This window comes from Artibeus jamaicensis, unplaced genomic scaffold (genome assembly GCF_021234435.1).
Source record: "Artibeus jamaicensis isolate MK-2021 breed Jamaican fruit bat unplaced genomic scaffold, CSHL_Jam_final contig_233, whole genome shotgun sequence".
Lineage (NCBI taxonomy): Eukaryota > Metazoa > Chordata > Mammalia > Chiroptera > Phyllostomidae > Artibeus > Artibeus jamaicensis.
In genome coordinates, this window is record NW_026521486.1 from 24,626,950 (window position 1) to 24,653,396 (window position 26,447).

Consider the following 26,447-nt stretch of genomic DNA (forward strand, 5'->3'; position numbering starts at 1 on the left):
TAGTTCTTACTGCACAAAGGAGAGATCTCCAGGTCCACAGAGAGTTGGAATTGGTGTCGGCGTCTCCCTGCACTAGCCCCCGGTCAGCCACCTTCCCCTGTTTAAGATGAAGGTGGTGGGACACCCGGAGCTGGGAGCTGGTCTGCACTACTTCTGACAATTTGATAGCACTAAGTCACTCAAATTAAACTGTCTCCTGCTTTTTTTTTTTTTTTTCATATTTCAATGTAGCAAATGGAATCTTTGAGCAGATGCCAACCTCTTTCCATCCTTCCATGGGCCACTTAGAATTCAGATGTTCAAAGTTGGAAGCCAGCAGTAGCATGCGCCATTGCTATCCTGAGGCGGGTGGGGGCTGTCCTCTCCAGCATTCAGACCCGTCTGGTGATGAGCTGTGGCACTGGGGGCCAAGGGACCTGACCTTTGAAGTCAGTCAGTCTGGGCTGTGAGTACTGGTTCCCCCACTGTGAACTCAGGCTCTTTATCACTCGTTTAACCCCTCTGTCTGGGTCCATATTTTCTCATCTACAAAGTGAGAACAGCAGTCTCCATTTGCCAGAGCTTTTGTGAGGATCAAACAGACAGTATGTCCAAAACAGTGTGTATGCAGCGTGGGGAGAAGTAGGTTTACAGTTATTTGTATGAAAAGTGCTACAATAATTAATAAACAATAATGCAGGAATAAACTTTCACATACTCACAACTGTAACCTAATTTATGCCTCACCCTGTATCGTAAAATCTGTTTGTTTTTCCTTCAAATGTCAGAAGTTAATATTCTTTCAGTAAGTATTCTTGTACATCCACTACCCTGTATTATGGAAGATGAAGAAATAAGAGTTAATGATGAAGTATGTCAGGAAAGAAATTGGCTCTAAGATGCCAAGCAAGGAAAGCTTAGGAAGAAAGAAGAGCCAATAAATTAGTCAATTGATTAGGGTTTGAAATGTCTTATGCACTGGCCTAATATAACTCCGAGGACCAATTTCCACTGATGAGCTCAGCACCTAAGCAACCAGTACATTGCTTTTCAGACCAGAAAGACAACACTTATAGGGTGTATTCAATTTTAATACACAAATCATTATTTCTTGGTAAAAGTTTTCTTGCTGTTTCCATGGCTGCAAACCACGCCCCCTCAGTGCACCGTCATGCCAGCCCAAGAGTGTGAACACTTACCAGGGTGGGTTCCATCGGGGCACGGAGTCAAACACAGGCAGGCTTGTGCACGAAGCTCATCACCTAGTGGGAGAAACAGCTTAAGCACAGATAAGTCTAATTTAACACAGGTTCTAGAAATTCTGTATCCAGCTTGAGGGTGCTCTGGAAGCAAAAAAGCAGAAGGAAAGAAGGCTTTATAGAAAGAGCGACTTGAGTTCCAAGCCTTAAAGGAGGGATGAGTTTCAGCAGAGATGGAGGAAGACGTAGTTTAGGCAAAAGAAGCCAGTCTGTGAGCTGAGGCGTTCTGAGGGGCGCCTGGTCCAGGGCAGGTATTAGGGAGTGTCGGGTGGGCGGTCTGGGGGCTGGTGTGGGGCACAGTTTAAGGTGTCATTTTCCAGATGAGAAAATGCAGGCTCAGGCAGAGGGATTAAATGAGTGGTAGTCACTCTTTAAAGGGAGTAATTTTATTCTGTTCGGTCTTGCTGGGGAGCCTTGAAGGTTATCGATCAAAGGAGCAATGGGAGGGTTGATTTTTCTAGGAACACTGTATATTCTTGCTGAATAGGTTTTATGGTTTTGGTTTTGTATCAGTTACAATGTGGAGCTTGGTGTCTCTGAGCCTATAATCTGCATTTTCAGAAGAGAATGGTCACCGTTGCTTTGTTCACAATGCAGCCCTCAGCGGGCCCTGCTCTTCAGCGCTCTTCTGTTCCCTCAGTTGCTTCCCAACGTCCCATCCCACCCCCTTCTCCTTTCCAGGCTGCAGCCGTCACTCCTCACACCTCCCCTCTGCACCCTCCGCTTATCCGCATTTTTGCCACAGCCTTGCTCTCTCGGTCACAGTACAGGAGGACCTCCCCTACACAGCCCTTTCCGGGAGCTCAGGCCCCCCTACGCCAGCCTCCCCCATTGGTTATCCTCTCCCTTCTCTAAAGTCACCCTTCTCACTTGCATTTTGTTCCTTCCATTTTAAAAGAAACCCACCCAGATTCCACATCCCTGTTCACTACCACCCCATCTGTTTTTTCCTCCACAGCCAAATCTTTGAGAGGGCTGTCCACACACACTCCTCACTTCCCTCCCAGTAATGCCTCAATCCTCTGTTACCTGGTTTCCCCCCTCATCACACTGCTGCTCTGGCTGGAACCAGCAGGTGCTCGATCCAGTGGGCGTGCCTCGCTCCTCTTATCTTGACGACAGCATGTGTATGTCTGACTACTTCCTGAGACTCTCTGCCTGGCTTGCCGGACACCACTGTCCCCTGGTTTGTCTCCCACTGCCCCACCCCTCAAGGCTACACTGTTTTGTTTTGGGGTTTTTTTATGATTTTATTTATTTATTTTCCAAGAGAGGGGAAGGGAGGGAGAAAGAGAGGGACAGAAACATTGGCCTGAATCAAACCGAAGGTCTGTAGGCCAGCGCTCCATCCACTGAGCCACACCAACCAGGGCTACTCTTTCATTTTAGATATATTAATATCAAGTACATAAAGCTGAAAGAAATCTTTTTCTCTTATTTATTCTTCGCTTCCTCCTTCCTCCAATCAACAATCACATCCTATCAATCCCACAAACATAAATATGTCCTGAAACTCTCTTTTCCCTCTATTTCCACTGCCACTGCACTGTTTTTAATTGGCTTGCTCCTTAAATGTTTCCCTTAAACCTCATCTACTCCAACGGCTTCAACAATCACCAGTTGACTGATGCCTCCCAGATATCTTTTATATCTAGCTTAGATCTTTCTCTTAAGGGCTAGATGTCTGTATGCAACTGCCTACTGGGCCTCTTCACGTTCCCAGTCCACACTCACTTCGTATTAAACAAAACTGAGTATGTCTTCTCTTTAGCAGTCCCCTGTGGGCAGGGATGGATGGGCACCATCATCGAATTAAGAGGATCCGACGCCTGGATTTTGTCACTGACTGCTTCCTCCACATTGAGTTTATCTCCAAGTTCCGTCCATTCTGTCTTTGTAATATCTTAAATCCATCTTTCCCCCCATCCCTCCTGGTTTAGTCCAGGCTAACAATATCCATCATCTCCTTTTCTATCCATCTCCTCGTGCCAGTCTTGCCCGGTTCTGATTATTCCTCCACTCTGCAGCTGGAGTGGTCCTTCAGAAACAATGTCCGATTATGTTACTGTCATGTTTAAAATCCTTCAGTGACTCCGAGTGTCCTTAGGATAAAGTCTAAATCATTCTTAGTACAGCAGACAAGGCCTTCCTAACAATGGCTGACATTTATCAAGTGCTTCATGTGTGCCAGGCACTGTCCTAAGTGCTGACATGTCTCAACATGCTGAATGCTCACCGATGTAGCTCCTGTTACTCTCCCAGTTTTACTTTGGGAACCGAGGCCTAGAAAGGTACGTCCCTTGCCTAAGGTCACACAGCAAATAGCTTGGGGAGACAAGATTGAAACCCAGGAAGCCAGGCTGTAAGGCCACACTTCTAGTCACTGAGTACCTACAATGTTCCAGAAACTGCCTGAAGTGTTGGGGATATAGCAGTAATCAGAATAGTTTCTTCACTGCTATCTTACATTCTTGTAACTAATTACAGTAAAGATCAAATATATCTAATCTGGAGTGTACCCGTGGGGCCAAAACAAAGGATTTTTGAAAGGGTATTATTCAGAGACCTGATGTCAAGATAAAATAACTTTAACGGTAGTAGTAGTTGCTCCGTGTAAATAGTTTTCCAGGGAGTAAAATTACCTTTAAAAATTTTTAAATATATTTTATTGATTATGCTACTACAGTTGTCCCATATCCCCCTTCATTCCCCTTCACCCTACACACCCCCTTTCACCCACATTCTCCTCCTTTAGTTCATGTCCATGGATCATAAGTTCTTTAGCTTTTACATTTCCCACACTATTCTTGCCCTCCCCTTATTTTCTACCTACTGTCTATGCTACTTATTTTCTGTACCTTCTCCCCCCTTCTCCTCTTCCCACTCCCCTATTGCTGACCCTCCATGTGATCTTCATTTCTGTGGTTCCGTCCCTGTTCTAGTTGTTTGCTTAGTTTGCTTTTGTTTTAGATGTGGTTGTTAATAACTGTGAGTTTGCTGTCTTTTTACTGTTCATATTTTTTTGTATTCTTTTTCTTAGGTAAGTCCCTTTAACATTTTATATAAGGGCTTGGTGATGATGAACTCCTTGAATTTGACCTTATCTGAGAAGCACTTTATCTGCCCTTCCATTCTAAATGAAAGCTTTGCTGGGTAGAGCAATCTTGAATATAGGACTTTGCATTTCATGACTTGGAATACTTCTTTCCAACTTCTTCTTGGCTGCAAGGTCTCTTTTGAGAATCAGCTGACAGTCTGATGGGAACTCCTTTGTAGGTGAGTGTCCCCTTATCTCTTGCTGCTTCTAGAATTCTCTCCTTCATTTTAATCTTGTGTAATGTAATTATGATGTGCTTGGTGTGTTCCTTTTTGGATCCAACTTCTTTGGGACTCTCTGAGCTTCCTGGACTTCCTGGAAGTCTATTTTCTTTGCCAGATTGGGGAAGTTCTCCTTTATTGTTTGTTTGAATAAGTTTTCCACGTGCTCTTCCTCTTCCCCTTCTGGTTCCCCTATAATTCAGATGTCGGAATGTTTAAAGATGTCCTGCAGGTTCCTAAGCCTCTCCTTTTTTTGAGTTCTTGTTTCTTCATTCTTTTCTGTTTGTTTGTTTCTTCCTTTCTTCTGGTCCACTCCATTAAATTGAGTCCCAGTTTTCTTCCCATCACTATTGGTTCTCTGTGCATTTTGCTTCATTTCACTTAGTGTAGCCTTCATTTTTTCACCTAATTTGTGACCAAAATCAACCAATTCTGTGAACATCCTGATCACCAGTGCTTTGAACTGTGCATTTGGTAGGTTGGCTATCTCTTGGTTGCTTAGAAGTATTGGCTCTGGGGCTTTCATCTGTTCTTCCATTTGAGACTTTTTTTTGTGGGGGGGATCTGGTTGTACCTGTTACATAGTGAGGGACGGAGCTCTAGGTGTTCACTAGTGCGAGGCAACCTTCGTCACTGAGCTGTAATGCTATATGTGGGGGTGGGGTCAGAGAGGGAACAATAGCACTTGCTCCACTCTCTCTCGGATTTCAGTCCCTTCTGAAAGGGTCTGAAAGTCGCTTCCCACAAGCAAATTGGGCCCTTCTGGTGCTGGTTCCTGGGTAGGTGGGCTTGTGCACCCTCTAGGACCCTGTGGGTCTCTCCAACAAACTCTTCTGTGAGGCTGGGAGCCTCTCCCGGCTCCTGAACCCCCACAAGTGTTTTCAATTGGTGTTTTTAGGCTTTATTTCCCAGTGCTGGGGCCCTGGTTTGCGCTATCTGTCTTGCTCCCCATTTTTACCTGGTTTATCGGCGCTCGAATGTGTGACCGAGGTCAGCCAGCCACGTGGTGTGCCTCACTGGGTCTGCTGGCCACCACCTGCGCACCTGGGGACACCAGCCACTGCTTTTTCCTGCCGACCCCTCTCTGCCGGCCACCAACTCCACCCCTCTTGCTGGTCTAGATGAATGGTTGTCAGACTTCTGTACAGTTCAATTTTCAATTTTCTGTCAGTTCTGTTTGGTTTTTTGTTTCTAAATTTTTGTGGTCCTTAATTTTGGTTGTGCCAGGAGGCACAGTGCGTCTGCCTATGCCTCCATCTTGGCCGGAAGTCCCACCTTCAAATTTTTTAATGCACCTATCATTTGATCCACTGAACACCAAATAAATAAATGAAGCAGGCTAAAAAACCACAAAAAAAGTTGTTTATATTCTAGTGAAGAAAATGAATAATAAACAAGAGAAATAGCAACATATATCAATTGGATGTGATATATACTAAGGAAGAACACAAAGCAAGAAAGGAGTCCAAACAGAGATCTGAAGTTTTGTATGGAATGTCCAGGGCAGACATGAAGAAAGTGTGGCCCTCTGGGAGGCAAAGAGCGAGACACTGCCCCTGTGGTAGGAATGTGCCAGGTGTGTTTGAGGAACAGCAAATAGGTCAGTGTGGCAGAATGAGGAAGAGGAAGGGTGGAAGAGGTCAGATCATGTGGGGCTCAAAAGGTCAATTTTAGCACTTTGACATTAGTGCTGAGTGAGCCAGGAAGCCACTGGGGGTTTTCAGCAGTGGAGTGAGCATCGTGTACGTTATGAGCAGAGGAGGGGCATGTTTTCAGTGGAGCCCTCTGGCCAGTGTGTTGAGAATAGACCCTATGGCAATGAGGGCGGAAGCTGGGAGACTGGTTAGGGACCAACAAGAATAATCCTGGTGAGAGATGGTGGTGGGTGGGACTGAAGTAGTAGCAGCAGAGGGGGCAAAAATCGTTAGATTCTGGATACAGTTTGAAGGCAGAGCCAACAGCACTTACCATTGGGTTGGACAAACTGCAAGACGTGTGTGGCCTTGGCAACTGGAAAAATGGAGTTGACAATCCCTGAGACAGGAGAGACTGGGGGCAGCAGGAGGGCAGTTTGGGACAGACTAACAGCCAGCTGCTTTTATCACTCCCTCCCCCCACTTAAACACACGCTCACATGCATCTCATTTTTGACCTGCTGTACTACTCAGCATTTTCCAAACTGGTTTTGCCCTTTCATGTGTCCAGGCCTTTGTATCTGCTGTTCTCTCTGCCAAGAAATCTGTCACCCCTTCCTTCAGTTCAGAAAGTCTTCCCTGGTCCTGCACTAATGTACTGATCTGTCAACTCCTTTATACATTCCTTTCCTCCCTCCCAGATTCTCGAGTCTGTGTGTCATTCACCTTGATGTACCCTGAACCTAATATAAGACCCAGCGCATGATGGATGCCTAATCAGTTAGATGAATGGGTGAGTGGGCGAATGGATGGAGAGATGAGCTCTCAGCACTGTTAGACCAAACTGTTTTTGATGGTAATGATGGGAATTCCCCTGGACCAGTGCCAGGAGAGATGATCGCCCCAGACTGAAATGAAAGAAACAGCAGATGTCAGGAAATTTTTGTGTTAATCCCGACGAGGGTGTGAGAGCACCCCAGCACAAGTCCCCCTTTCCCACGCACACTCCCCACCTTCCTGGCCCAGGTCTGGCTCCTGGACTTGTTCATCTCTAGCATCAGTGAACTTAGACCCTCTACTCTGCACATCCAGGTCTGTAGGGGAAATTTGGTTATAAAACCGGAAGACTGTTTAACCCAATGACGTGCTGCAGGCTTGCTTCCCGAGGGCCTCCGGGTCTGCCAAAAAGATCAGGCCTCATTATTTAGGAAGCTGCCTCAGCCAGGCATTACTAATTTGGGCATTAGTAATTCGGGTGTCTATTCAGGCAAATGAGCAATGAATGTAAAGTGCCTTTGTCAGTGAATTGAAAGCAAAGAGAAGAGGGAGGGGTGAGGTAAGGGAAGGTGATAGAATGTTTGAGTTTTGCCTCATTTCCAGAAAGGACAATCATTGCTTCCTGGAAGCTACACTTGGCAACAGGCATGGGGAATGGGAAAGATTGATTCCCCTTTGCCAAGGCTCCGTAATTCAGCCTGAGTATTTCAGATCGATACGTTTCTTGCAAAGTTTCCAAGGGCTGCATTAAAAAAGCCATTTTTAAAAATTATCCTTATGTGGCAGCCTCCTCTGATGAGACTGGCATGTCAGGGGTGAGTCAGGCCTTCCAAACAGACAGAACTGTAATGAGAAAGGGGGCTTTTAAACACAGGAAAGGCGAGTTAGAGCCGGCAGCAAGGCCAGCCACACCTGCAGAGCCTCTTGCGTTGCACTCGCTGCTCCATGGAGCTGTCTGGTGAGCAGCTGACGCCCTCCTCCCGGGCGGACGTGGAAAACCGATGGCTCCCACAGCAAGTCCGTATTTCTTTGAGCTGCAGTTTGGCACTAAGCAGGAGAAAGACTTGCTCGGGGAGATCTTCTCCGTGATCTGGGGCCATTGAGATGTCTAGCTCACAGTCTGTCACTCAGATTTTTGTGAATTTTTATAAACGTTGTGGTTCTGACTTCTGACACTCCTGAGTTTTTGTGATGGGAGGTATAGAAAGACAGTCAGAGGTCAGGTTTCTTTCGTTGCCCTTGCTGTTGTTTTAACCTCACTAGAAATTCCTCCCGTGTGGAAGTGTTATCTTTGCTAGAATTGTTCCCTAAGTCCTTGAATAAGAGGAGGCAGGTGTCCCCTCCCTTGACATCCTGTGCCCATTTTATCACGTGTCTTCCCTCTGGGTGCTGTCTCTGTGCCCCTGGTACCCCCTCCGTGCTGTCACCCCCCCCCCTTGGAGGGGTCAGAGGCCCCTCAGGTTCATTATTACACTTCTTTCGCCTACTGCCACAAAACCCAGCAACAGTTCACCCAGCGACAGAAAAAGATTGGTGCTCTTCTTTTATGAGACACTGGAGGGATGCTGTCCTTGAAGATACCTGGTATTCCGGGACAGAGTCTGGACAGGTAGCGTGGGCAGCAACATCATTTTTAATCTTTTAGAACCCCCAGGTAAGAGCAGAGCAACTCAATAGCAGCACCAAAACCCGAGAAAAAGAACAAAACTAGGGGACAAGATATCCCCAAGATACAATGGGGCTTTTGATGGACTTTCGAAGAGAAAAAGCCAAGAGATTTTCACTGGGAAGCGCAGGCGTTGTTGTGAGAGCAGCAGCTGAAAGTAGGGGTCCTTTTGCCGACTCCAAGAGGGGCAAGTGCACGTGGCCTACCCCGAGGTCTGAGGGCTCCAGAGCTCTCTAGTCACCATGAACTCTGCAACCAGCCAGCCAGGTCCTTCTTCTAAGAGGACTGACTCCACATGGAGAAGCTGCCAGGAGTGGAATCAAATGGAACAGGACAGGACTAATGGAGACTTAGGTGAGAAGTCCCCAGAAGGGAACAGACAGAACCAATAAATTTCAGCAAGCAAGCGGCCATATATTTGAACACTTCCTGAACACACTAGTTGAACTCCATAAGGTTAGAACCACGCCATGGTTTAAAAGTTCAGGAAAACTAATTTCACATGGAACCAAGCAATAGGAAAGCAGTGAGGTCAACTCCACGCAAAGCATCCATCAGAGAAAAGAAACCAAGGAGCAGGAGTCCCAAAGAGACGGCGGGGAAGGGCTCGGGACCGTTACCTGTGTCCCAGTGAGCTAACGACGTCCGAAAACTCATGTAAAATCAGGGGGAAAAACAGAATTAGGGAAATTTAGGAATGAGATGACAGGAAAGAATTGAAAATGAAAGAAATGAAGAATACGCTAGTAAGAATGTAAGATGAATATATAGAAAAGGTATTTTTAAGAGAAACAGGTGCAAGCGGGAACATTTTAAAAATAAAAAAGAGATGGGTTGGGGGGAGAAGGAAGAGGGTGAAGGAGGTCAAATATAAGCGACAGAAGATTAGACTTGGGGTGGTGAGCATACAGTACAGTACACAGATGTCGTATTACAGAGTCGTACACCTGAAGTCTATGTTGTGATGTTAACCAGTGTTATCCCAATAAGTTCAATTCAAAAAGAGATTAAAGGATTCAGGAGGAAGTGACCGGTATGAAAGAGCGGCAGAGGAATTTCAGCATGTGGACCGCAGGGCTCTGTGAGGAGACAGCCGTGTCTGCATAAGTCTAGCCTCCGCCTCTGTCTTCACGGGACCTCTCTTCAGTCTCTCTCCTCTGTGTTCTCTGTAAGAACACTTGCCTTAAACCTAGGGCCCACCCAGATAATCCAGGATGATCTCTTCTCAAGATCCTTAACTAATTTCATGTGCAAAAAACTTTTTTTCAAATAAGGTTCCAGAGATTATAGCATGGAGATAAGTATAGGTATAGCTATAACAGATATATAGAGATATATAGCTATTTATGGGAGGTTTGTCACTGAGCTAATAGATGATAAAAACAGGATTTGAATTTTATTTTACAATAAAGTGAGTAAAGGAAAAATTTGATATTTTCAGAAAATTAGCAATGCTTGCCGAGAAACAAAAGTAGGCAGTATGTTTTCACAAACAGCAGGACGAGTGGAGGTCAGCCACACGGAGACCCCGCCCCCCATCCCCCACCCCTTCACTCCCTGCCTGGCCTCAGGTAAGCCTTGTGCACTTTGTGAATGAACGTTACTTGTGCCACCAGCAGTGCGTCCCATATTTTGCTCATCTTTTTTTCAGATTCTCAAGCCAAAGTTTAATAAAAAGACATAGGCCTATGCAGGACTCAGAACAATCCCCCCTACATTTTAGCACTCACCTTTCTAACACAGAACTGAAAGCTCCTTTGAAGTGTCATAGCCATGAACAGCTATAGGCAAAAATGGCCAGTCTTCTTCTTTTTGGTGCCTCCACCACTCTGCCTCCGGGCTGCTCCGGACCACGCCCCCATCCTTAAAACCTGAGGGTCCCTTCACTCGTTCCTTCTAACTTATCATCTGACTGCATAACATCTAAGGTGTGAAAAGACTCTCTCAATTCAGTGGGTGCCCTTTACCTGCCGTTCCTTCCATGGAGGCTCTCATGCCTTCATCCAAAGAAGTGAACATACAGAACTGCAGAGAGGATGACAGAGCCCCAGAGAAAACTACTGTCCAGGGTGGGTCACTTGGTGCCCCTTTGGCCAGTGAGCTGGCCCAGCTGCCTGTCTCCCAGCATCTGTAGTCTCAGACCAGCACAGGGCCAACGGTAAACTCAGGACAGCACGTGTCGCTGCATCCAGTTGCCTGTCTGCTGCCTTGGAAGGGGGCTTGGGGTTGTTTTGCTTTGTTTTTTTAATTTTCCTGGTTCCAAGTGACCACCTTCAGCCCTGAAACCAGAGGGTTAGTCAATCTGACCACCCTGACACCAGGGAGGATAATTGGTGAGAAAGACAGGACCGTGCAGCACAGGGCAAATATAGGAAAACCGTTTTCCTGTGACTATTCTGAGTGAGGAGGGAATGAGGGGCTGAGGGACACACACTGAGAAGTCTGTGGCACACACGCACACGCGCAGATGTAACACAATGAGCTTTAAATAGAAGTCTCTTCTCCACGTTTGATTTCTCTTTTCATGTCAGGAGGCATCCGTGCCACTGGTAAAATGACTTCATCCTGCCTCGAGTCGCCACAGTCAGCCCGCCCTTCGGAACGTTGAGTCAGCACTGCTCAGGCAGCCTCTGCAAAACAGGGTTGATTCCACCCAAAGGCAACCAGCAGGGCCTTTGAAAACACGGGGAATCACTCTCCAAAGAGTCAGGGACAAAGAGAAGGAAGGGGGTGGAGAGGTGGGATTCTCCTTAACAGAAGACATTTTCCAGAACCCGAAATCTGTCTTTCAGCCCTGTCTGTGTTTTTCAGGGTCTGCAGAATGAACGATGTAAAAATTAAAACACTTATTTCAGTCCCCCATTCCCTGGCTCCTCCCCACTGTGCACACACGTCCCTCCATCTCCAGCCTCCTGTTTATCTCACAGGAATCAGTGATAATGGGGGCTGTCTCCATCCTGAAAAAAAGGCCAGCCTGGCTTTTCAAAGTTCCCTTGGAATAAAGAGAACCCAGGAGGGAAGGGACCATGCATCGCTGAACCACACAAAGGAAAGCATCCCCCATGCCAGTGACTAGGCCGCTCAGACCCCGTCCAGAATGAGAATGAGTTCTCCTCTTGTTACACTTTGCAAAGGAATGTTCTGGAGACTGTGGTGGGCACCAGAGACAATCCTGGGTGGTTTAAACGACCAAGAGGAGAAAGAAAGAATGTTCGTTCTCCCTTCTTCAGACACCCGTTGTATAGGTCATCTGTGTTTGGCGGATCATGCAGATCCAACAAAATCTTTATGTTTTCAGTCCCTCATCCGTTTTTACAGAGGATTAAAAAGCCTTCCTGCACCGCTTTCCGCCTGGTGGTTTCAATTTGCTAAATCTATTTGAAGAACATTTCAACTCTTAATATCTATGTTCCTACTACATTTTTTCCATCTTAAAAAATGGGCTTCTTAGTGTGCATGAATATCAGTACATTTTAAAGTAAATGTAGGTTTCTGTCTTGCAGTATGGGAATTCTGCCCTTAATTGCCTCTTTGCTTTAGAATTTGTCTTTCAATAGTCTTTCTTCTTACACAGCCCAGTTACCTTGCTGTTCATAAATTAAGATAATTTGCAGTGATTAACCTTCACTGATATGAATAAAAATGTGTAATGTGTTAGCAATGATTTCTAAAATAGCTGAGAAAGGGGCATTTCATATTTAGGGTCCGGCATATACATTTCTTAAGGAAATGACACCTAGAGTTGGCTATCACTGTATTGTACACCCTCCCACCTTTGGAGTTAGAGGAGGGCCCCCTGCCTGCATCTCTCCTCTCTCTCTCCCCAAAATACCAGGAGGGATGTGTGTGTGTGTGTGTTTCTCTTCTCAAATCTAATTTGGTTTTGGCATTATATCACTAGCACATATTATCAGATCCATTTGCATACATGAGGCTAAAAAATTCTACAGTGATTCTCCCAGGGTCCAAAGATAAATGTGAGCTAATTCATAAACTGTGCAATTGCAGCCAAATATTGGTGTGCATGTGCCTATGAACTTAGAAAGAAGGGTCAATAGCTCTCACTGAAGTGCCAAGGGAGTCCATTAACTCCCAGTCTTAAGAAGTCCCACTTTATTCTCCTCCCCACTGTCACTGCACCTTCTCCATCATCTCTCTCTTCGATGTAACTTTAGTTACACTGTTGATGTTTTGTTTATCATGCTTTTCTGCATTTATTTTGATTTTTAAATAACGCATTAGCGTATTATTATTTCCATGATTACTGAGTTTTTTGGCACAACCTTAAATTTTCTACCTGAGGTGAGGGTCTTGCCTCAGCCTCACCCTCGTCCCAGCCCTGAGTGGGCTCCCACTCTAGCCTTCCCTCTCCAGCCCCTCACCTGTTCCAGCCCCTTCTCTGCATCTCCTGAGCCACCGTCCCGTCTGCACACTGATGATGCCTGTCCCCTCCCTGGAGTCCCGTGCTCGCCTCATAGAGCCTCCATACACTTGCAAGCATTCTTGTAAGTGAGCTTCAGAAAGTATTTCAGTCTCCAGGAAGCGCGTGACAAAGTACGATTAATCTGCTATCCAGTCACTGTGCTGTCCAACCCAGCAAAACTTTGCACTGAGCAAGTCCTGTGTGCCAGGCACAGCATGGTCTTCATCTCGTCTTATACGTGGATTTGCTCTAGGAGGCAAGTGCTATCCTTGGCCCCGTTTTACTGCTGGGGAAACTGAGTTCAGAGATGTAACTTACCCCCGGCCACTGAACTAGTAGGTGACAGGACCAGTATTTGAATCAGGACTATCTGAGTCCAAAGTCCAGGGTTTTATTTAAAATATTACACACCTCTCAGCACGTTGGGCTTGCTGCTCAAAAGCAGAAATGAGAAGGAAGCTTACGTCCTGCCCTGTCCGTGAGGGTGAGTGGCAGGCCCTGGGCCAGCTTTACTCTAAGCAGATTCACTGATAAAAGTCCCTTTGTGGATACAAGTGAGTGAAAGCCAAGAAATCTACCAAACGAAGTTTATAAGAAAAAAGTTGATCAAGGGAATTGAATATGATGCTGGATGTAAACATGAACGTTTAATATTCTTGCTCATAGGGTTTTGTCCAAAAGACATGAGTATATAACCTCCCAACCTCCACTTGGAAACTGAACTCTGAGATGCAGGGTAACCTTGGGGACAAATATAGGAAATGCTTTGGAATTTCCATTCTCAGTGACCAAATTTGTTTGTCGAAAGCAGTTTTGATCAACTAGCACATCCAGAGTTAGAGGCAGGCCCAGTGGGATGAGAATGCCGGGCCTTGTCACAGTACATCCCTGACCAGTGCAGGAGCCGGGGGGACATGGCCTGGTCAGTGGGAAGGGAAGGAGTCAGAAGGGCCCCTGGAAAGCACTCCGGGAGGCAGAAGGCTTGCAGGGCTCTGATGATTCCTCGTTGTCTTGTGCAGGGTTGTTTATTCCCAGGTAACCCCTGCCTGCCGCAGCCCCTTTGCAGCAGTCAGAACAGGCTCTCTGGGGCACCACTCAGAGTTCCGATTCTGCAGCCAAGCCAGACCTGCCACGAGGAGTTGAGTTTCTGGTTTATTATTCCCAAATCCCTTGCTTTTCCAGTTTTTTTAATCCTTACCCTAGGACACATTTTCACGGCTTTTAGGAAGTGGGGTGGGGAGAGAAACATTGATTGTTGCCTCTCTTAGGCTCCCCATCCAGGAGTCAAACCCACAACGCAGGTATGTGCTCTGACCAGGGATCAAACCCACAGCCTTTTAGTGTATGGGTGATACTCCAATCCAACTGAGCCACATCAGCAAGGGCCTTTTGTATCTTTTATTTCCTTTGACCCAGCGGAAGTTCACTGAACTGATGAGGAGGACCTGGTCCTGGTGTTCTGGACTTAGGCCCATTGCGACCTTGGGAAAGTCCCTCGACCTCTCTGAGCTTTAGTTTCTTCTGCAAACATGGTCATGCAGCTTTAGCTCAGTCACAGAGTAGTTGCTGGGATGACATGACCGTGGAAGCCTGTGGTAAGTGTAAAGAACTGCAGGGATCTGAAGTGTCCTGCCTGATGTGGACGGTGTCAGGTGGGGTAGGGGGCCGTCACAGGCTCCCCACAGATGGATTATTACTGGGGACCTTTGGCTGAGTAGTCCGACATTACTGGGTACGCCAAGCATGACGTGAGAATCACTGAGCGATGCCCTTCTACATGCAGGCACATTTTAATTCCTAACACGTGCACCTACAATTAGCAGTTTTGTTTCCCAGAAGGTAGAAGAAGCCATGAGTGGTGCTGCTAACTTGGAGTCAAGTCTGACAAAGAAGGAGGAATTAGTTGGGAAAGTAGAAATGATGGGAACTTTTGGTGAGAATGAACGCATCACCTTAGAAGCAGGGAAAGGAAATGAAAGGCGTGATCGGATGTGTTTTCTTGCCGTGAAGAAGGCAAATTTTAAAAATTCAGAGAAAAGTACCTGTGGTTTCATGACCTGAAGTAAAATACTAAAACACGAGTCAAGAGAGTCAGGGTGTTTTTGAAAATGAAATTCTGATGCACCAGCCGTACACGGCACTTACAGTGGGAAGGGAGAGAGACAGCCAGTCTATAGGCTGCATTGGAGACATTCTCTGATGAGCTCAGTTTCCAAGTAGACTTTTTAAATGTTACTGCCTGCATAGTTTTCTATCAGAGGTGTTGTCCATAGTTTACTTAACTGTTCCTGTGTTGGGGTTCCCAGTTTTCCACTATTAAAATAGCTTGGCAATGGCCCTGGCCAGGTAGCTCCTTTGGTTGAAACATCCTGTACACCAAAAAGGCTGTGGGTTCGATCCCCTGACGGGGCACATACCTAGGTTAAAGGTTTGATCCCTGGTTGGGGTGTGTATGGGGGGCAACCAATCGATGTTCTCTCTCACATTGATGTCTGTCTGTCTGTCTGTCTCTCTCCTCCCACCTCCCTTCCTCTTGTCACTAAAATCAATAAACATATCCTCAGATGAGAGTTAAAAAATAAAAAATAAGCATGAATGATTTCTTTGCATCCTAAATTCCCTCTTTAAGGTAGAGTCTCGGAAGTTAACGTTTGTAGGTCTCTTAAACCCCCACCACCAGGTTGCTGGGTAGAAGGACTGTGCCAGCATGTCTTTCACTGTTTTGCATACCAGTCTAAGGAGCTCAGATTTTTAAAGATGTATACAGTGGGCTGGATGGAGGTGGGCAAAAGGGAGGGGGAAGGGGGACATCTGTAATAGTGTCAACAATAAAAATAAAATTTAAAAAAGATCTATGTAGCGGATGACAGAGCAACTTATTGAAAAGAAAAATATAAAAGATATTTTTAGCTCTAGAATGTTAAAACTAAGTGACCCGAAAACTATGGAAAATGCTTAAGAAAAAGAAAACAGTGGGCATTGGGCGGGCGGTATATGAATAAGCATGCTGTCGGCATGCAAATAAGGTGGAACACAGCAAGGTGGACAGTGGCAGGCGGAACAGAGCTGTTCCACTTCTCTCTCCCTTCCCTCGCTTCCATCAAGGAGGGCGATCGTCAGACTGAAACAGGTACCACAAACATCGACAGAAGGGAATTGAAGCCCAAGAGAGGTGAATTGATTACAAAAGCGGATCTGAGTTGTACTAAATAAATTCAAGGCCCTGGGCCCAGACAAAGGACAGCCCAGAATAGAGGCGAAGGATAGACCACCGACAGTGCTCCCCGCGGGCTGTGAATGATGGAAGAGGCACTAAAGGAAGGAATATGGGCCGTTGTTTACCCAGCATTTAGAAAAGGGAAAAGGAGTGTATGTACGTACTGAAAACAGCTACTTGTGATCCAACTTCTAGTTGCAACTCAGGAGAGATTTCCCAACATGTTATGTCCTTAGCACTTACAAAGAAGGTACCCCTTAGTAGCCAGCCCGCTGCTGCTTCTCTCGCTCTTCAGTAAGGGTTGCTGGAAGTTTTGTGGTCACTGTGTCTCCGGACCTCAGGCAAGCAGGTCATTGAATTTCGGGTGGTGCCTTTATGGCTGCACTTGGAAAATGTAGTGCAAATAGCAGGATATTTAGATGGCTTAATACTTGGAGACCTGTACCCAAAAGGAGCCAATAAGTTGGTCATCGTCCATTGGAAAGGAAGTGGCTGCTGTGTCAGCAGAGGGCTTCCATCTTAGTCCTCACCTAGTCGGTACTGTGTCAGTAACCTGTTGGGGTGATAGATGCTTACTGATGCTGCGGATGACATGAAGCTACAAAGTACAGATGATGCCAGAAGCAGATCCAAACCTAAAGAGACTGCAGCAGACTAGAATGATGGTGGAAAATAGCAAGATGAAATCCAATATTCATTAACATGCAGTCTTACAGTTGGGTTCCAAACACCAGCTATGTACATGTGAGAGGTAGGGCAATTGTAAAAATGATCATGGTAATAACAATAGTAGAAGAACAATTGCTAACACTCGTTAACGCATGCCCTCTGACAGATGCTGTCTGTGCTGTGTTTTATATCATCATCATTTGCATCATCTTACTCTGTCCTAGTTTTCTGTCATCTGCAGATATGATAAGCACATCACCTGTGATTCACTGCTACTTACTTCACAGGGTCAAAGCTGTCCCCATTTTCCACTGGGGGCCAGTGAGACACAGAAAGTGTAAGTAACTTGTCTGAGGTCGCACAGCTGGGGAACAGTTTCCATGCCCGGTGCTGGGCGCCTGCCTGCTTACGCACTGTGAAAGTTCACACCATCACTGAAACGTTTCTCCTTTCTCTTTTTTAATCACAAATTTAATTTGATGTCCTGCCAAAACACCCAATACCTTAGAGAGATGGGTGATTAATCATACAGACTTTGAGCCAGACCTAGTGGGTTCAAATGTTGACTCTTCCATTTCCTGGCCGAGTGACTTTGGCTGAGTCCCTTAACTTCCTGCCAATGGGGATAGTGATTGTTTATCATACAGAATTGCTGCGGGGATTAAACAAATCCTGTATGGAAAGCATTTAGAGAGTTTAGAAGAAGCGTTTGCGATGCCTGCGAGTTTGCTGTTACCATCAGGCTTCATGAGAAGCAGTGTGGTGGGATGTTAAGTGGGGTCTGTGGAGCCAGACCACCTGGGTTTTCAGTCCTGGCAGCACCATTTCCATCTTTCCTGTGCCGTAGTTTTCTCATTTGTAAACGAAGATAATAACCATTGTAATGAAGATTCGCTGTAAGGGCTCAATAGCTGTTAGTTATTACTATCAATAGAAGCATACTGTCCAGAGAAAGAAAGGCCCGAGTTCTGCTTCCAGTGCTCTGTTTAGGAATGGGAGCCAAATACTGGGTTGGCCGAAAAGTCCGTTTTGTTTTTTCCATGAAATAGAAGACACATTTTTCATTTTCACCAATAATTTTATTGACTGGGATATTTTGAGTGTGTCGGCTATCTCCTACATGGTATGATGTTGACTGTTCTCACTTAATGTCTCAATTTAATCGCTGTCAGCTTCAACTGCTCTACCTGACCATCGAAGCATCATCCAGCCAGAAATCTCAAGCACAAAACTTTGCACAGCACTTTTGACACATTCGATCAGTCACAGCACCTTTTCCATAACACTGCAGAAATCTTTTTTTTTTTTGCATTTCAGTTGCATTTTTAGATTCCTTGATATAATAAAGCATGACATGCTGAAAATATTGCATGTTTTCTTCCTTCTTCAATATTAAAATGGCTACATAAAATCCACCAATTTTGATGAGTTTTTTTTTTTTAAAGCACACTGCTATGTCACAATACAATCTAACAAAATTGTTTTGAATGGTGTTAAAGACAACTAAGCACTCCTACAGCCATCTTATGGGGAAAAAAAACAGATTTTTTGGCCAACCCAGTATTATCTCCAGAGGAGGTAGGCAGGCCGGTGAGGGTGTAAAAACTACAGTACAGAACTTATGTTTGGGCCGATTAAGAACATTTAATCTGAAGGCAACATGACTAAGCAAGGCAGTGATAACTTCCCTCACTGTGTTGAGAGTTGTGGAGTTGTTCTGTGTTGTTGAATTGAGTTATGAGATGACATGAGATGTCAGAGAGTCAGGGAACCTGGGGCCACCTCATCATGGTTCAGTCTCTTCTCCTGGCTTCAGTTTCCTAGTGAGTAAGATGCGGCAGAGGTTGAACTAGATCATTGCTGAGTTGTCTTCTGCCTTTTATGGTTCTAGAATCTGTAAGCAATTTCTATTTATACAGAAAGTTTGAGTTAAATGGAGTTTTTGAATAATGTATATTATAGCTAAAGAGCTTGAGCTGAGGATTGTTCTAATCAATAAAGTCACCTAATGACCCCCCCAACCCCCTATTTCCTCATTTCATAAATTGAAATGAGCATGCAATGGATTTCCCAGGGTATTGGTGAGAATTCCAGGAGCTAATGCACATGGAAGTACCTTGTCAAAGTGTTACGTTTACTGTTACCATTGCCAGGTCATACCTTTTCCAAGAATTAGAATATTAATAAAACACACTTAAGCACTAAATGCATTTAAAGGAACTTAATCTGCTTTCTGTGATTCAGGAGGCCCTTGAGGAAGTTATACAATTTCAGGGTCATTGTCATGAGCATGAGGTAGTTCTGTAGAAAAAAGTTTTTTAAGTTCCAAATTAAACGGGAGCATATTGACAGTATTGACCGAAGGTATTGACTCCCAGAAACAGATCACCTACTTGAAGCCCCGTGTTTTACAGATGGAATCACTGAGCCAGAGATACTATGTGGCCTGCCCCAAATCACATGTTCATTAATGTCAAATCTGGGAGTAGAATCCAGGCTCCTAGATCCCAGCACTCTTTTTATGGTCAGTTATGTTTAAACTCAGAAGGTCTGAGCGAGGTTAAGAATATGCTGATGAATGTGGCTACAACTCTGAACATGGAATCAAAGAAACATTAGAAGGAAGTTGAAGGGCCTGAGTATGTCACTGGATGGGTATGGCACCATGAACTTGGCTTGACCCACTGGGGGGAAAAAGTGCCATGGGATTCTTAGTAGTTTTCTTAACCACAGCAGTTCATATCTTCTGTACAAAACTCATCTCAACTGTGCTCTGAAATGAACGGGCATTAAAAATCCAGGTCTTCGTACGGCTCTCACAGGCTCGTTTCATGCACAAGGAGTAGCATAACATAGATGCAGAAGAATGGTCTTTCTCTCTTTTTATCAACGATCTTTAAAGGCTGTGCTTTTCAACTTAGTTGAGTTGTGAAGTTGCGGGGGGGTAACTGTAAAACAAGTTCTGTTACACGTGCCCCCCTCGTCTTCCCACGTCGCTTCGTGAGCTGTGTGAAGTCTCAGGACCAATGGCTACGGCAGTGAGTGCCTCTGAGCAAGAAGCCAGGAAAGGCAGCGCTTTATTCCTGGGCGTTAACACATTAACATTCCTGGAGCAGTGTTCCACCACCACCACCTCCTCCTTTTTCCCACTTATAAATCTATGTCTTCAGGTATCTACAGGTTTTTGTTGTTGTTTTCCTTTTAGTTTATTGATAACTTGAGAAAGCCTCCAAGGATCAAAGTCTTGAGTAGGGAGGATTCAGTTCACTTAGTCTTGCCTGAATTCTTAATAGTGTTGAAAATCCATCTGAATTTGAATCTGGATGGGAAATGCATAGGTAAGCATAGGGCACAGACTCTGAAACTAGACTGCCTGGGTTCGAATCCATCTCCTCTCGTTACTAGGGCCCTGTGAACTTGGCAAAATTCCTTTAATGCCCTGGGCCTCGGTTCCCTAATCTGAAACACTGTCACATAGGGTTGCTGTGAGCATGTAATTAAATGAATATTTATCAAGTCCTTAGAATAGTGATAGAAGTGCTTAATAAACTAGATTAAATTGTCCTGATTAGACCCGAGTTGCCCCTGGGTCCAAGGCTGTATTGCATTAGACACTGTAACACCCAGGCCTTAGCCCCGAGGTTTAAGTAAAGGAGATACCTTTTTCCTTAGCTAAAATGGCAAAGCACATCCTTCAGCCACCTTTTTATTCTGTAGAACTAAAAAGGCAATAGCAGTGAAACTTGACTTCAAACACCAAGTTTATAAACCTCTCTTCAGCTCAGTGAATGTGTCTGCCATCTCTTCATGCTAATTGGAGAGTAGTGACTCTGATAAATGTATCGAGTGGCCTCAGACAGGTAGCCTTCTCCGTTGGGGTCACCTCCGTAGAGCTGCTAGGATTGCCGTGGTGTTCTCTGCACCGACTCGCTGGCTGGGTTCCTTTTGCACACAAGCCCAGAGCGCTTGCTCGGGTTCCTGGTGAGGGGGTTTCCGCCTGGCGGCTCTGCTTGTGGCAGGGGCTGGGCTATGGGAGAGACTAATGGGAAGTGAAAAGAGAAACTGTTGTTCTGAACCAACAGGGCTGTTTGGAGTGTGTGACTCTTCTTGTATTTAGGGAAAAGATTACTCATGACTATTTTCTTCCATAGAATATAAAGAACCTCAAATTACTACTTGCATCCCCCCACCCCCTTCTCACCCGCCCTTCTCCGTTTCCGTGTGCCCTCTGCAGAAACTTCAGCATTTTACTCTCATTTCCCCTCCCAAGCGGGATTCAGTTCTGTATTTGCTTTGGCACTTGTGCTCCCAGTCAGCACCCCCACCTCCTTTTTCCTGTGTCTGGCCCCGCATCTTCTCCTGCGTGGCCTTCTCACCACCAGGTGCTTTCTTAGGCCAGGCCTGACTTGGACCCTGGCAGTTGGTCCCTTGTGTGAAGGAGAGGAGGGGAAAAGTCCCTAATGACAAACCAGTACACCGTTCTTGTTCAGAGGTAACTGACACCATTGACAGTCATAGGAAGTCAAATTTTAAGGTGTTTCACCAGTTCAAAAGTTGAGATTTTGCTGCGCCATCCTCACACCCGCTCCTGCCTCACCGGCATTCCAGATAAGCGTTTTTCAAGGTCGCTGGAAAGAGTCGGGGTGCCCCCTGTATCCAAGGTCCGTTTTTTCATTGGCATTGCTTCTTGGCCCAGTCAGAGTCTTTAAAAAAAAAAAAGTTGACTTCTTTAGTGGCCATTTTATTGTAAAGATCATAGAGCAGTACCATATTACACATTATTATTTTATAATGTCACTTTTTTCTGTGTGAAAAAATTATTTAAAAAAAAAGCAAAAAACCCTCCTATCTCTATTATTCCAGTGCTTGTAGTTCTTTGTGGTGGTTCTTTATTGATGCCCTACACGATGGACCAGTTTTGAAGATACTTCCACAGAGTTCAAGGAAACCAGCCACCACTCTTCAAACTAGACTTTACAAAGGAGCCACCTGGAAGACAGAGGCAAAGTCACACCTTAGGACCCTGTACCTTCTCCAGGGGGTCTGGGGCATTCATTCCCTAGGGATGGTGAGCAGCCCATCCAAGTAGACCAGACAGACAGTTCTTTGTCATGACTAAATCGAACATGAAAGTTGATTCTTTCCAGGGTCGAACTGAAGGACACTTTTGGAGCACACTCATGGAGTCTCCTTGCCAAGTTTAGGTAACTGAATAGAGAGACCGAGGCTCTGGTATTTGAGGTGTTAATTCACACAATGCGATGTTAGAGACCGAAGCTCTGTGGAGCATCTAGCTATTCCTAACCCATCCGCTCTCAAAGACGTTGGTCTCAGGACTCCTCTCAGATCTAAAAATTATCGAAGACCTCGAAGAGCTTTCCTCATAGGGGGTTTAGCTGTCTGTAGTTATCAGATTGGAATTAACACTGAGACTTTTAAAAATATTTGTTAACTTACTAAAAAAATAATAAGCCAAGCATATATTAGCATAAATATATATTTATAAATATATTTTCCAATTTTTTTACATTTTTGCAAGTCTCCTTAGTGTTTAGCTTCATATAAGATAGCTGGCTTCTCATCTCTGCTGCAGTACCACATGTTGTATAGAAAATTCCACTGTATACTACTCATGAAAGAATGAGAGTAGAAAAAAAAAGCAAATAATCTCTTACCATTGTTATGAAAAGAGTTTTGACTTCATAGACCCCTGAAGAGGTTCAGGGAGCCCTGAGGGGGCTTCCAGGTTACACTTGGAGAACAACTCTTCAAAACCACTTTAATGATATCAAAGATTTCTCACAACAGCAAAATAAAATAAAGAGGATGGCTCCCACACAGAGACCCGGCCAAGCTCTGGCCCTCCCTTGACCCACTGTTGCTCCTACCCAGAACCTAAGTACTGTCCCCACCAGGAAGTCTTCCCATCAACAAGCAGAATAAAATCGCAAAAGACCTTTTCCCATTACCTTACCCTCTCAATTCCCAGAGGCAAGGCTGATAGTTTCCCAGAGACTGAGCAAATGGCTCTTCCTGGAAGAAGTTTCAGGGAATACTTCATTATCTGGCATCTCTGGGAGGTGAAGCCCAGCTCTGGAACATTCCCACTTCGAAAGGACGCTGGGCTGCAGTCAGATCAGCTCTGATTTCAAAGTCCCCTTCGAAGAACGTGCACATGCATCATGACTCTGAGCCCCCACGGGTGCATCAGGTCAGCACAGAGCTGTGCCTTCAGAGCAAACCCGGATCAAGAGAGCACTGAGCAGGGCAAGGAAGGGCAGGGCTTCAGACAGATGCTCCCTTAAAGATATAAAAAGGGATTTTTTTTCTCACCTTGCCTCTACACATAGAACTCATTTGGTATCACACTTCAGCACTTACAAAGTGCCAAAGCTTGAGTTTTAACCTTGGATTGAATTGAATATAAGGGTTCTTGAGATATGGAGACTCGATTTTGTTAACCATTCAGCAATCTTTCCCTTTTATTCTAACTGTCTAACTGACAAGACCTTTTTCTCTCTTTCTTTCTGCCTTGCTCTCTCTCCAACAGGCTTGCAGCCAATTTACTGGAGCAGGGATGACGTAGCCCAGTGGCTCAAGTGGGCTGAAAATGAGTTTTCTTTAAGGCCAATTGACAGCAACACATTTGAAATGAATGGCAAAGCTCTGCTGCTGCTGACCAAAGAGGACTTTCGCTATCGATCTCCTCATTCAGGTGAGAGTCTGGACTCTTGACACATGCTCAGCTTAGAAAATCTGTTCATCACTGTTGGTCTTCGCCACTGCTCAGCCTGCCCCAGAAATCTTTACTGTAGGTCACCATGGGCTTAGCTTAGTAGAGGAAAGACCCTGCTAACATAAGTCAGTTTGAGAGGAGAAAAGGAAGAGCTTTCAGATCAAGAGAAACTTGTAAGGTTCAGAGAAGTAACCCCATTCAGACCTACAGTCACTGGAACTTAAGGGATCCAGTTGTGCCACCGCTCAAGGAAGAAAGTGCATTCCAGCCCTTTCATCTCTACCTTGCTCCCCAGTCTGAAGCCTTAAAAAGATGCCGGAGAGTGAGAGAAGGTCTCGAACTGCTCAGATAACAACAAACACAGGAAGGGACTGGGACTGAGCTCTGCTGAGGTAGTTAGACTAGAAAGTCCAGAAAAAAGGAGGGAACCGAGAGGTGAGGACTGGGCAAGGCGGAGACCCTTAGCAGCCAAGGCAAGTTTAGAAAGAAACTCAAAGGGCCTCGGGTGACTTCCTTTGGAAGCACTGAATTTTCTGAAGTGACGCACCTCGTAGCACGTGGAAACCCTGAGCACTATAAGTGCGGAGTTTCCTAGTTAGGGTCATCGACCTTGGAGGATTTGTCCCAGCGGGGACCCCGAAGAGCACAGGGGAGACTTGGTTCGGTAAGGAGTGCCTGGACCTGCAGAGGGCATTAATGATGTCGATAAGACTTCCGATGCACTTTCCAGTTTCACATCTTAAATTCCATGGATATTTAGAAGGTAGCTATTTGAGAACTCCATATGTCAAAGGGGATCTTTGGCCTCTCGAGGGGCCTGTTATTCAAGTACCAGCAGGACCTCCTTCTGTTGAGTCTCATTGATTTAACTTGTCTGGCAGAGACCCTTTTTCCCTCGACCAAGGGCAAAGGCCCTACAGAAGGTTTGGGCATAGCCTGCAACTCCATTCAACCCTTATTTACTCCTGGCAGCCTGCCAGCAGTTAATAAGCCAACCGTCATGAGGAAATGTCCCTATCACAAGGGGTGAGATAAGGATAGAGAACAGAATCTCCCCTGCTTTTCCCAATTTCAGCAGACCGTTTTTATGAGGAAATGACAAAGGGGAAGTTTCCCCGAGAAGCGTAGATGGTATTGAAACCTGAAGGCTTATATCTCTGAAAAACAGATCATCTTTTAAGATGTTATAATGAGCATAAAACATACCTGATATATTTTGTCTCAAATCATTGATTTTTATCCTTCATTTTAAGCCTCAGAATAAGAAAACTATAGAACGACCATATAAATAAAACCAACATAAAAGGAACCCAAATAGTTCCTTTTAATTTAATGCAAAAATACTTCCCTTTGTTCCAGCGGGAGCTCAAAGATACTGCGCTCAAAGAGACAAAGTTACTAAACTGGAGGAAAAGAACTCTTAACTCTTTTATGTTCCAGACAAATCGTTTGTGTAAGACAAATGAAGGTAAACGCAGTGATGTGTTTGGACTTTCTTTCACTGAGACCTTGGGCAAGATTTCCTCTCCTAGTCTTTGCAAATTCCCTTCCAATCCTATCTCAGATGTTCTTTTTTGTTGCTGGTTTGTTTCTCTTTCCAGTAACTGCTAAGCTTTACTGATGAAACTAGATTTTCTCTGCTCAAAGCCGAAAGCGAAGATATGCAGAAGTCTGTCAGGAGTTCCTTGCTACTTTGTCAAGTCTTTGCTGGCATAGGCCATGGGGAAGACTGGACAGGATCCTGCTGTCCAGTGAGGCAGGACTGCACTGAACTTGAAGGCGAAAGAGGCTGGAGACGGGAGAGGGCAGAGTAGGATGGGTCTCAGAAAGAATGAACGGAGTTGGTTCACAATGTGAAGAATGGGTGGGACTGAGTGGGCGGGTGGGAGAAGGAGAACGTTCTGGGTAATTGGAAAAGCATTCACCTAGTAAATTTGGGTGACGGTGAGAAGGTCCACCTGATGAATGGAAAAGGCAGCAGGCAGGAAGGCCAGCCGAGGCTGATTCACAGTCTGGACATGAGGTGATGTAGGTGGGGGCAGCAGAAATTCCTTCCACAAATACTCTCTCAGTAGCCCCTGCCAGTGGTACCGACTCAGGAAGTTGAGGGTTAGGAGAGGTGATTTCTTGCTCAATTGTCAAATGAAGCTCAAGGGTATGGTAATAGGAAGGACTTTGAACGGTAAGCAAGGGGGAAGTAAGGGAATGTGTTAAGGAGGAGGTGTAGGCCAGTTCCAATGGAGGATGAGTTCAGAGATAAGGCCACAAATGCTAGATCTTCCACCTGAAACACTTCATCATCCCTCATCACCCCTCCCTCACTTGTCTGATTGCTTCTTCATATTTCAAGTTCTGCTGTTTTCTCTAGGAAACTTTTCCTGACTTCCAGCCCTACTTCCCTGATTCCAACCTGCCTTCCTTTCCTCCCTCTCTCTCCACATCCATCTCAGTTAGATACCGCTCCTCTTTTTTCCCAGAACTTTCCCCAGTTCTGTCACGGCCTCTGACACACACACACACACAGACACTGTTATGTGTGACTGTTTGCTATGCCACATCCTATAGCGGAAAGTTCAATTTGGGCCGGGCTTGTGTCCCATTAAACCACTATGTCTCCAGCATCTAGCACCGTGCACAGCATCCAGTTAGTACTCAATAAATACTGGCTGAAAAATTACCCAACCTGAGAGGACCTTAAAGCCCAGGGTAAGATGTTTGGGTCTTATATACAGGTAATGGGGAACCACTGAAAGGTTTTGGTTGGGAGAA

General features: G+C 45.3%; 1 protein-coding gene across 3 annotated transcripts in view; it reads left to right on the forward strand.

Annotated features, from left to right (window-relative positions):
• The window catches only part of ETV6 (ETS variant transcription factor 6), a 214,115-nt gene that overhangs the window by 146,643 nt on the left and 41,025 nt on the right, over positions 1-26,447 (forward strand). For all 3 annotated transcript variants that reach the window (XM_037164793.2, XM_037164794.2, XM_037164797.2), the window contains exon 3: positions 23,493-23,657. In XM_037164793.2, coding sequence (XP_037020688.1) covers positions 23,493-23,657 — 165 coding nt within the window. The remainder of the gene's footprint in view (positions 1-23,492; positions 23,658-26,447) is intronic.